The 12,707-nt window shown below is 40.1% G+C and overlaps 2 protein-coding genes across 7 annotated transcripts in view; one reads left to right on the forward strand and one right to left on the reverse strand.

The window, feature by feature from the left end:
* The window catches only part of ACSL4 (acyl-CoA synthetase long chain family member 4), an 83,867-nt gene extending 79,729 nt beyond the window's left edge, over positions 1–4,138 (reverse strand). The window contains exon 1 of one of the 6 annotated variants that reach the window (XM_009235166.4): positions 3,955–4,138. The gene's annotated coding sequence lies outside the window, so the exon portion shown is untranslated. The remainder of the gene's footprint in view (positions 1–3,954) is intronic. The other 5 variants (XM_002831987.6, XM_054544959.2, XM_009235168.4 and 2 more) reach the window with 5 other exon arrangements.
* LOC103889093 (translation initiation factor IF-2) lies at positions 3,174–8,420 on the forward strand. Its single transcript, XM_054544960.2, has one exon. It carries the CDS (start codon positions 3,834–3,836, stop codon positions 4,587–4,589), a length of 756 nt encoding a protein of 251 aa, XP_054400935.1. The 5' UTR covers positions 3,174–3,833; the 3' UTR covers positions 4,590–8,420.
* The last annotated feature ends 4,287 nt before the right edge of the window (positions 8,421–12,707 follow it).

Consider the following 12,707-nt stretch of genomic DNA (forward strand, 5'->3'; position numbering starts at 1 on the left):
AGCGAGACTCCGTCTCAAAAAATAATAATAATAATAAAACTCTTAAAACTCACCAGGTTAAAAAAAAAACCCAAATAGAAAATGGACAAAAGACATGAACTGACATTTCACTGAGGATACAGAGATGGCAAATAAACACATGGAAAAATGATCAACATCATTAGCCACCAGAAAAATGCAAATTAAAACTAGGAGGATATATTACTATACACGTATGAGAATGGCTAAAATGAAAAATAGTAACACCACCAAATGCTGTCAAGGATGAGGAGCATTCACACATTCCTGGTGGGAATGTAAAATGGTACAGCCACTCTGGAAAATGGTTTGGCAGTTCCTTAGAAAACTAAACATGCAAGTGCTATACCACCCAAGAAGTACATTCTTGGGCATTTCAGAAACAGAAATTTATGTTCACACAAAATCCTGTGGACAACTGTTCATATGAGCTTTATTCAAAATAGGCAAAAAATAAATAAATAAATAAAACAAAAACCCTGGAAACATCAGATGCCCTTCAACAGGTGACTGGTTAAACAAACTGCAGTAAATCCATATTATGGAATACTACTCAGCAATGGAAAGGAACAAGTCATTGATAAAGGGTATATTCCTTGCACTAATCTCCAAGGAATTATGCTGAGTGAAGTAAAGCCAGTCTCCAAAGGTTATATGCTGTGTGATTCCATTTACATAAGCATTTTTAAAATGACAAAATTATAGACATGAAAAACAGATCAGTGGTTGCCAGGAGTCAGGGATGAAGGGAGATGGCTACATCTATAAAAAGACAACAAAAAGGATCCTTGTGGTGATGCAATTGTTCTGTATCTTGACTGTGGTGGTGCTTATATAAATCTACGCGTGATAACATTATGTAGAACTAAATACACACATGCAAATGACTGCATTAAAGCTGACGAAATCTGAGTAAGGCTGATGGATGGTATCGATTTCAATTTTGTAGTTGTGATGTTACACTATACTTATGCATGAGGTTACTATTGGGGGAAATTAGATAAAGCGTATTATTTCTTACAACTATATGTGAATCTACAACTATCTCAAAATAAAAAGTTAAAAGGGAAAGAAAGTATATAAGACCAGCCAATGGTAGAAGTGGAAAAACAAAGCTTTTATTTTTGCTAAAGGCTCAGCAATTGAAAGTGAAAGGATGGAGAAAAAGGTAATGTCAAAGACTCTACAGGCTACAATTAATAGAATCATCTCTTCCTCCCCTATGGAGCCTTAACTTCTCCAGAATTTTGTTTGTCCTTGATTTGACTGTTGCTGTTTTTAATAAAAATAAACTGGATGTACATCTGTCTTTCCACATGCCCCCCAACCATCTCCATCAGCCCAAAGTATAAACTCATAGAGTAGGGTTTGTCTTCTTAACCATCATGTCCTGAGGGCCTGACATACGTGACAGATGAAGGAAGAAGATAGTTGAATGAATTAATAAATGAATGAGATGCCCACATATTCTTTTAAAGTTCCTAGCCAATTACAGTTGTAAGGCAGTATGTGAGTGCAGTGGCGCGATCTCGGCTCAGTGCAAGCTCCGCCTTCCGGGTTCACGCCATTCTCCTGCCTCGGCCTCCCAAGTAGCTGGGACTACAGTCACCCACCACCACGCCCGGCTAATTTTTTGTATTTTTAGTAGAGACAGGGTTCCACTGTGTTAGCCAGGATGGTCTCGATCTCCTGACCTCATGATCCGCCGGCCTCGGCCTCCCAAAGTGCTGGGATTACAGGCGTGAGCCACCACACCCAGCCATTCCCTTATAAATTTCTAAAAGCCATGGACATTTAAAAAATAGTGTGGTATAACACACATTTCACTTGCAAGCAGAAATTAACATAATACCCAACATTTGTAAAATGCTTGAGTTTATAGATTTTCACATATAATTATTTATTTAATCAGGATTAATTAAAAACTAAGTATACCTAAATTGAAACCACTATACACAAACCTTTGAGAAAAACATTCTAGTCAACTGGTATAACAGGATTTATGACAGCCTTAACGCAAATTGCATTATGTGTGTGTGTATACCTATACATACACGTGTGTATATATATATTTGTCATATATATTCATTATAAGAATATATCATTCAAATTGGGGGACTTGTGGATCATTTCAACAATCATAAAGACACTTATTTTACAGATGCAAAAACTAAGAGAGATGAAGTGACTTGTTCAAGGTTATATATATATATCTAGAGCTGGGTCTAGAACTGGAGCCCCTCCAGAGTTCCAATTCATTTCTCTTGTCTTTGAATTGAACAAGACTCTTCTTTCTTCACCAATCTCACCCCTACCAAAAATACTGAAAGAAATATCTTAATCTAAATCACTTGTTTTTAAATAGGGGGTTTTCCAAAAAAAAAAAAAAAAACCCACAAAACTGAATTTACTCAAGCTTTCAATTGCTGTATTACACCTTCCATGGATTTTTAGTTGTCAAATTATTTCTTATATCAGGACAATAAGGTACTTTATTCTAAGGTACAAGTATACTGACAGTTTAATGTTTCATCCCCCACCTAAATGGCAGAGAGTGTTAATTCTAACAGGAGTCTTACATGTCTTACACTTTAGCAGTTTCAATCAAAAGATGAGCTATTTTACAATTTAAGGAAGAGGACTTACACTGTTAAAATCTTGACTGATTTGCTCAATGGCAGTACCATCATTGAATCTCCACCTGCTGCCTTATGTATCAAGAACATTTAAAAGTCTTTCTTGTTAGAGACAAAATAAAAGAAAAACTAAGGTGACAAGTAACTATGAGAAATAAGGCTTTAATCAGGTTAAATTTGCATTACGCAGCCTGCATGAATTTAGAGGTCCTAGAATCAAAACACTAGAAGGAACCTTTGATATGCTCTAGTTCAACAGACTGATTTTTGCAGAAGAGGAAACTGAAGCGCTGATGAGACCATTAACTGATAAAGCAAACCGCTTACTTTTTCAAAGGGATTCATTTCAATGCCATTTTACCCTTATTTTGCATCTCACTGTTGTTTCTCAGAGCGACGATTGACCTTTTTTTTAGGTGAAAAGAGCGAATAGAGCAAATTAATTTCAAGAGGGTGAAAAATGCCTTTGAAGGAGGAGATGCTGGAGTGAAGAGAAATGACGTCTTATTTAAAATATGTAACCCCTTGATGGGGTTAGACAATGAATCATATTCTCCTAGATTTTTCTATGTCTATAGACATCAGCCACAGTTCTTTCGGGCACTCAAACGAGAGGAAGAGGAAGTGAATAAAGCTCATACTAAATATATAGCACCCACTGAAGGCAGGGATGTAGACAGAAAGAACGGGGGTGGGGGAAGGAAGGAAAGCACGCTTCGCCAGGATCCAGCTGTTTTCTAACATACCTAAGCCTACGGAAGCTAGGAAGATATCGGAAGCAAAGAAGATATCGGAAGCGACGGCATCCCTCAAATTCGAGAGGGCGGATGCCTCTAGGGCTAGAGAGGCTCCCTAGCCCTCAGTTACAGAGCGACTGGGAGGGGACAAAATGGAGTTGAGGTTTAGGGGCACCCTAAAGGTCGTTTGGAGGTCTAGCAAGCACTTCATGGTCTCCTCTGGAAAGGGCCGTGGCAAAGCCTAGTACCCCGATCAGGAAGATGACTTCTGGCCCTCGGGATGCGGTGAGCGGTAGGAAGAGGCAGGCTGGGGTTCCGAGGACCCCAGACTCCATCACAGGAGCAGATACAGTGACCTCGGGAATCTTCCCGGCCCCAGCGGAGGCGAGCGGACAGATAGCCCTGGCTCAAGGGAAAAAGCGAGCCGACTCCAGGGGCTGGAATGCCCACCCAACCTCCTCCCGGCTCAGGTGAGGTACGCCAGTCCCCCTCTGGAAATGGGGCCCTGGTACCGACAGGGCAGGGGTGCCTGGGCCGCAGCCTCCCCATCCAGGGATACTCACCGGAGGGGCGGCCCACCGCGTCTTCGCAGCCGGCCGGCGCCTGGCACTCGGGAAGCTCGCAAAAAGGAACCGCGTGCCCGCTAGCGCTGGGACGAGGAGGAGCGCGCCGCGGAGGCCAGAGAAAAAGCCGCAGCGGCGCGCGCGCACCCGGACAGCCGGCGGAGGCGGGGCTCAGCGCGAGCCCGGAAAAGACGCGCCCGGAGGGGCGGGAGGAGCGGGGGCGCGCGGTGGTGTGGCAGAGCCAGCCGAATCGCTGGCGGCAGACGGCTCGGCCCACCCACGCGCCCGCCCCCGCTCGCCCGGGACGTCAGCCGAAAAGGCGGAGCCGAACGGGCTTCCCGGGGCGCGGGAGGGGCGCTGCGGGGAAGGCGAGGCGGCTAACGGCTCACCTCAAGTTGTTGCTCCTGCTGGCGATCCGCTTCTGTCAGGCTCGCTGCTGGTGTTTGTTGAGTGTGTTTCGGGATGTCCTTGCGCCTAACAGCAGTGAGGCGCAGAATTGGCCCACGCCCTCACCTGCGGCTTGCTTCGCAGGACTCCACCCCAGGATAAAAGTTCCCCTCGGGTCATCTTCCAGCTGCCCTCGAAAGACACTCACTTTTGGATTTCACTGCTCCTGGTTTAGAGAGCTATCTTAAACACTTTGACTAAAAGCATCTTGCTCCTGTAAGCCTGAACTAATGCCTCTCATCCATTTATCTTGCCTCTTACTGCGTTAAGATCCCCGCTCACTCCCTCTGATGAAATATCACAAGGACGCAGGATTTTCACGTTGTCTTTCATTTCCACGATGGTTTCATGGCAAAAGAACCCCCAACTGATAAGGAAAAGTCACCGCAGCTTTGTGACATCTTACTAGCCCTGATCATTCCTTGTAAGCCAGTCATACGAATGCTGTTCCAACAGATGCAAGAAATTGCCATTAAAATTAAAATCCCAGCGAACTATCTGAGGGCTTCAAAAGGGACAGACCATAATTGCAAATGAGGCCTGATAAACTGCCAAGAATATATCACCCCAAAAAAATAAATCTCAAGAATTCTTCCAATTCCCTGATGCGTAATGGTGAACTAGCTTCCTGTTCCTGATGGTAATCGACATTTCACTTAACTTGTTGATTTCCATTTTCCCATAGAATTACCATTTGTGCTTGTGTGTGTATGTATGTGTGTGTGTATATATATATGTATATATAAAATGCCTTACCACCTGAGATTACAGGCTAGAGTAGTTCTTAAACTTCAGTGTGCATCACAATTATCTGGGGTGCTTGTTAAAATGTAGGTACCTGGAGCTACAACCCCCAGGTATTTTGATTCTGATCTGGGTAGGGATAAGAAATTTGAATTTTTAATAAGCAGCCCAGGTGACACTAAAAGTGGTTAGCTGAGAGCACAGAGCTATAGTTTTTGTGTTACTACTCTAAAGCCATATTACCAATTCAATTTCCAAGAAACCCACCCACTTACATAAAATATACCTATAAATATTGCTAAGACAGTCATGTAGCTTTCTTTTTCAAGATTGACCTACAAAGTTCAGTACTTCAAACAACGAGTTTAATTGTCATGTTTATTTTATGAAATCTTGTTTTAATACCAGAAATAAGCAATCATATGTCAGGTATGTAATTCACTGGGCAACTATGATGTACAGAGCACTATCACCTACAGTTGGGTTAACACAAATGAAATTGAAGAAATGAATATCGCTGCTCTCAATAAAGTTAGTGTCTAGTTATGGAATTAAAATATAGATATAATACAAACCCAGTGTAGCACATACATCAGTGTGTTGGATTAAGATGAAAAAGAACTTGTAATTAAAGAGTACTTTTGCCAGTTTCCTTTATTGTCAGTCTCTTAGCCCAGACATTTTCAATTAGGTAATTTCCTCTGAACAGAGTCTTCAGCTTACTGAAGTTCCTCCAGCTCTACAAGATATAAAGGAAAGAAATCACTATAGCCTGAAACTATCCGTTTTTTGGTATACAAATGTGTGTATGATATACATATAGATATGTTTATCAGACCAAGAAACTATTTGGATTTTCAAGATCTCTTATTACTTAAGCTATTCATTAGTGTGTACAGTTCTGGCTGTCTTCATCACCTACCACATCTCACCTTCTTCCACATCTAACTGCACCCAAGTTTGAAGAGGAAAGAAGAACTATACCTCCAAAAAGGAAACCAAGTATAACCACGCTATTTCCAGCTTTCCTTTTTCGGAGTCAAAACAAACCTTGCTTAATTTCTTGTCATCAGAAACCTTCCAGAAATTACTGCCCAGGAGCAAAATATTTCCCAAGCAGCTGTCTGACATTTTAAAGAGAACATTTGCAACGTTGTTTATTAGTTAGGAAGATAGGGTATTATTATCCCTATTTCACAGATGAAGAAATAGATGCAGGTTAAGTGTCTTGTCCAGTCACACAACTAAGTAGTAACAGAGCCTGAATTTCCTACTACACTGCTTATGACTCCTAGACCAGGGTGCTTGCCGCTACATCAAGCTGCCTCTGTAATGAGTCCTACCCAGAACTACCAACCCAATTAGAAATGGAATAGATAAACGTATGGATATGGAAGAGTTAGGGAAATGTACAATGCAATTGACAGATTCGAAATACAATGTAATAAGTATTAAAAGCATGAGAATTAGTCTGTTAGAAGCTAAACAGAATTTAAAGGACAGCTCTGTTAACAGGCACTGATATTTAGGCCTTGCCTGTTTTATTATTCTGTAACAAGAAGCTGAAACAGATAGCCAGGCTGCTCTTGGCATTAGTTATTTATGGAAGGGCAGAAAACAACTGTTCTTCATTGACTGTGTAACAAGCCTTTGCGTGTTAAACTTCACAGGTTTGTAGAATAATAATAATTTTCTTCTGTGGTCTAAATACAAGCAGCAGGACTTCATAATAATATTTGCATTGACAAGTTGTGTTAGATTTTGTCATTAACAAACCTTATTTTTTGCAGACCCAACAACCAGGCCAAATATTGTCTTTAGTGGCTTGTGTTAAACAACCGGTGAAATCAGAAACCTACGTAGAAGATGATCTCACTGTGAACATAAATAATAACCTAAGCCACTCCTTTCAAAAATGATCAAAGGCATAGTAGCTACATCTAAATGTTATTTTTGAGAAATGATTTGTTTTTTCAAAATAACTATTTCTTTTCATTCTGGCACATTTTTCAGGTTTTTAAATTAATGGAAACACCAAAACAAATAGACATCTAGTGCACCCAGATAGGAAGACACAGTATTGTATGGAGTCAAGTCTTTCCAAATTAATCCGTCAAGACAGTGTGGTCCACATCAAAATCACAGCAGGATTTTAATGGAACTTAATTTCAGTTTCTCTCATGAAACTCCTTATTTGTCCTTTTTAAAGATAACTACAACACCCTCTAAATAAAATCCTCCACAGTTATCCTTGAAATTGTTTGTGCAACCTTCCCATAAAGAATCAAAAATAACAAAATATTTTTATTATCCATAAGGCCATGAGTATGTGAAAAATCTGCTGTGGTTGTCATTGAATCTGTAAGAAAAGTTGCCTTTGGTATATTTTTGCCCACTCTCTGTAGTGATTCTAGCCCAGTAATATTACGAAAAAAGATAGGTCATCAATATCATAACTTGCCTTAAATCTCTATTATCCTTTCCCTTTAACATACAAAAAGCTTCCAATATGTCCTATTCTTAAAAGACCAGTAAAATAACAAAATTTTAAAGTGTCCCTTACTCAAAATCTTCGACTATTAGTGCTGGGAAGCCACTTAGATGCAGAGTAGCAGGATGGAAACCATATGGGTTTGGACTTAAGCCAACCACCCTAGACCAAGTTATATAACATTTTCCTGAGCCTCAGCCTCTTCTGTAAATTGGGGATAATAATGGTACCTCATTCATAAGACTCTTCTGAGGGAGGATTAAATGAAATCATGCCTATAAAATTCCTGATTTATGGCAAGTGTGTATAAAATGATGGCTATTAATCACCAAGTTCAACCTCTTCATTTCACAGATGAGAAAAAGGAAGCTAGAACCAGAACAATCTTTCTCCAGATTCTCCTACTTATTCAGTAACTTTCTTTACAACTAAGGACAAATTCCTTGAGAAGTGGTCTACAGCCACTTCATTCACTAAATCACTATCTGACCTCCAAGTTAATCTCCATTCCCATCAATCCTACAAATATTCCTATTGCTAATGCCTTCTATGAAATAGACAAACCCCATAATTATGCTTAAATAATTATGGGACTATTTCACTCTGAAACTGAGTGAATAGTCCCCACTGGGACTATTGGACTGATTAAACCCTTTGATATTTATTCAAAGCATCCCTCTTCAAACCAAAATTCTGTAATAAAACTGTCTGCTTCACTTGGACCCTACATGGCACCTGATACAAGCCAAATTACTGTTATTCAAATAAAACATTTTTAACAATATGTTTCAATGAATAATTATTACTTTTAGAAATAGATATAAAAGGTTATTAAATATTTTTAATTTTTCTTTTCAAGTTGGTAAGACCTTTAGATTGATAATATTCAATTTTGGCCAGAATATGAAGAAACTTGCACTCATATATTCTAGGTAGGAGTGTAAATTGGTTTGGCCCCTTTATTTTATTTTATTTATTTGTTTTTGAGACAGAGTCTTGCGCTGTTGCCCAGGCTGGAGTGCAGTGGCACGACCTCAGCTCACTGCAACATCTGCCTCCCGGGTTCAAGAGATTCTCATGCCTCAGTCTCCTGAGTAGCTGGGATTACAGGTGCCCGCCCCCACGCCCAGCTAACTTTTGTATTTTTAGTAGAGATGGGGTTTCACCACGTTGGGCAGGCTGGTCTCGAACTCGGAACTCAGGTGATCCACCTGCCTTGGCCTCCCAAAGTGCTGAGATTACAGGCGTGAACCACTGCACCCAGTCTGGCCTTTTTAAAAGACAATTTGGCAATATCTTTTAAATTTTAAAATGCATATACTCTTTGACATTTTCATGTACAGGGCTCTACTATACAGAGAAACTTGAACAAATACACAAAGATAAATGCACAGGAATAGTAACCAGAGTATTATTTTAATAGTGAAAAATTAATCAAAAATCCCAAGTGTTCATTAATAGGAATGCGGTTAATACCTTATGGTATATCCATACTATGGAATACTGTGTTAGGTTAAAAAAAAAAAAAGAATGAGGCACAATTATTTAAATATCTATATGCAAACATAATGACATGAAATGATGTTTGTGATATATTATTAAGAGAATAAGAGCAATCTGCAGTTCGATACACATAATTCATTCTCATTTTGAAAAAAATAATTATATGTCACAGTATGTGTGTGCAGCAAACATCTGGAAAGATCTATACCAGATCTATACCAGATAATGAATAGTTGTTATCTCTAAAGAAAGGGATCAGAAACTTCTTTATATACTTACTTCTATTTGAGCAAAAGAGGTGAACAGGCACTTCTTTTGTAATATAAATAAGAATAAAGAGACAATCAGTGGAAAAATGAGCCTTACTGAATGAAAATTTGCTTTACAAATAGCCTTTCTGGAATGTGTTTAGCCTATGTACAGTGATGTACAGCTACAGAGAATTTGGAAACCTTCACATAGGGCCTATTTGCACCATGGCTCAATAAAGAGAGTATAGTCTTAGGGAGGGCCAATTCCTAAGCTGTTCTAGATCATCATACCTAAATTTTTGCCCTTTGGCAACAAAATTAGATTTGTTGAACTATTTCATAGATTCCATTGAAACAACCTTGTAAAAAGTTGAGGTTAAGACCAGATGTGGTGGCCCATGCCTGAAATCCCAGCTACTTGGGAGGCTGGGGCAGGAGGATCACTTGAGTCCAGGAGTTCAAGACCATCCTGGGCAACATAGTGATATGTCATCTCTCAAAAAAAAAAAAAAAAACTATTAACTGAGTGTGGTGGCATGCACCTGGAGTCCCAGGTACTCTGGGAGGCTGAGGCAGGAAGATCCCTTGAGCCCAGGAGTTCAAGGTTACAATGACCTATGACTGCAGCAGCCTGGGCAACACTGTGAGACCCTGTCCAAAAGAGGGAGAGAGAGAGACAAAAGAAGAAGAAGAGGAGGAGGAGGAGGAGGAGGGGAGGGGGAGAAGAAGAGGAGAAGAGAAGAGAGAAAGAAAAGAAAGGAAAGAAAGAGCTGAGGTTAGCCACAGAATCTAGAAGCTGTCTGTATAGAGACAGTGTGTATTAGATACATATAACAGCTAAAAATGATTTTCTTAAAATCTGTGATTCACCTTCAAGGTATTTGCTATGAGTGTCTTCTCATGGGAGAAGTTCACCCTGGGTTTGATTCTGGGTAGAGAGAGAGGTCATTTCTTTTGTTTGGTATTTGAAATTGGGGAGTTTTTTTTTGCGGGAGAACAATATTTTAACATTCTATTGGGAAAAAAAGAGGGAGGAGAGACAGCTTAATTGAACAGAACACATTAAACTTAGACCCTTCAGCTTTGGCCGGGTTTGGTGGCTCAGGCCTGTAATCCCAGCACTTTGGGAGGCCGAGGTGGGTGGATCACGAGGTCAGGAGATCAAGACCATCCTGGCTAACACGGTGAAACCTCGTCTCTACTAAAAATACAAAAAAGCCGGGCGTGGTGGCCGGCGCCTGTAGTCCCAGCTACTCAGGAGGCCGAGGCAGGAAAATGGCGTGAACCCGGGAGGCAGAGGTTGCAGTGAGCCGAGATTGCGCCACTGCACTCCAGCCTGGGCGACAGAGGGAGACTCCGTCTTAAAAAAACAAACAAACAAACAAACAAAAACAACAACAACAACAACAACAAAATTAGCCAGGTGTGGTGGCGGGCGCCTGTAGTCCCAGCTACTGGGGAGGCTGAGACGAGAATGGCGTGAACCCAGGAGGCGGAGCTTGCAGTGAGTGAGATCGCACTCCAGCCTGGGTGACAGAGGGAGACTCTGTCTCAAAAAAAAAAAAAGACCCTTCAGCTTCAATCATACCTCCCTTCCCCACACCCCATACTGTACCTTGTTTCCCAACATTGCAGAAGCTGCTATTTTTTTAAAAAAATAAACAAGTTAACCTAAGGCTGAAAGAAGGACTAAATACGGATACACAAGGAAAGCACTGATGCAAAGTACATTTGTAAATTAACAAAAAAGAAATAGCCATGGGGTAATAAAAATATCAAAATAAGATTTTCTGATAATCCAGATCAGATCAGTTCCCTGATAAAGTTATCTGATGGTGAAATTTAATAGAGCCTTTATCTGCTACAGTGTTCAAGATGAGAAAACCTCTAAAATTGAAAAAAAAAAAATACTAATGTATCGACCATGTCAGCGACATTCATCTGAGATTGCTAGCCTTTCCCTTTCCATTGGCTTTTTGTATTAATCCCAGGATTATGAACAAACTCATGCTGTGCTGTACCTAAATGCAACATAATCCTTCCCAGGTAGATCTTAAACTCCTGACTCCTCATCAGAGACTGAAGTTGCCAGTTGTACTCTTGTGGCAATGAGATGACCCAGAGCTCACTGGGGCCTATGTTAGAAGAAAACCCCTGTAGTGGCAGGGCAGAATGACCTCACCATTTGTTATGACTTTTCCTACAAATGGAAAAAAAAGGGGAGGAGTTTCAAAACCCAGTACCTTCCTGTAGAAAATAAAATGCATCATCAGATTAAGTGAAAGTCAAAGTGTCCTCATTTGAGATCATCACAGAAGTTACAGCATGAAAGACTGGAAAAATGCAGAAGATGAAAAGTGTTTTAGCTACTGAATAGGAGACAGTGCTATGTCCTGTCTGAGCCCGTTGCACCATGTTTGAAAAACAAACATCTATGACACACATTGCAAAACCTAGATTAAGAAACCTCAGGGCAGAGGGCAGATCATCACACGTACAAGTGTACCCAGGCACTTGGCCAGTACACAAAGAGGTGCATGGCTTCAGCACTTCGAAGTCTGTGTCCTTGGGCCTCTTTGTTTAAAAAAAAAAAAAAAACTATTTTCATGATACAGGTTTGATCAAGGCAACAGTTTTACTTTCTGTAAATGTAAACAAAGAAAGGATATGCATTTGCCTATGAAATTTAAAGTACCTAACACATGAACTTTTCAAATAGAATGATAGAGCAGTAAAGAACTTTAAAGATCATCAAAAGTCCAGTCACTTATTTATTTAAAAATGAGGAAACTGGGGCTCCAAGAGGTTAAATAATTTACCCAAGGTTACAAAACTTGTTATTTCAGAACTGGGGACTGGAACACAGATCTCCTGACTCTCAGTTCAGTGATCACTCCACTTTGCCACGTTGCCTTGCCTACCTCATACTATTTCCTAGAGATTTTACAATATAACCATAAACAAAATTATCATAACCACACTTTCTAAAGTGCCCTGATTTGCTTGGATTAAAAAATCAACAGGAATATCTAAGGAAAACAGAAAAAGATGATCTGTTGGATTTATGTGGAATATGTCTGAGGAAGCAACTGGAATTTTTGAAGAAAAGATTATTTCTTCTCCTTTACATAATTTGTTATAGAAAAAAGTCTAAACTTTTCCAATACATTTGTTATCATCTGGATGTGCTTAATCTACCCCTCAACAAACGTCCACTCCAGGTTGCAAACTCCTCCTTACCCAACGTGCTGATGGCGTTGATAACTTGCTTTTCTTATTTCCTATCTGCCACTTTTTGTTTGCTTGTTTGTTTTTTG

This window comes from Pongo abelii, chromosome X (genome assembly GCF_028885655.2).
Source record: "Pongo abelii isolate AG06213 chromosome X, NHGRI_mPonAbe1-v2.0_pri, whole genome shotgun sequence".
Classification (NCBI taxonomy): Eukaryota; Metazoa; Chordata; class Mammalia; order Primates; family Hominidae; genus Pongo; species Pongo abelii.

What these genes read in the sequence shown, in the direction of transcription:
- LOC103889093 (XM_054544960.2), top strand. Translation starts at nt 3,834, where the DNA reads ATGCCCACCCAACCTCCTCCCGGCTCAGGTGAGGTACGCCAGTCCCCC.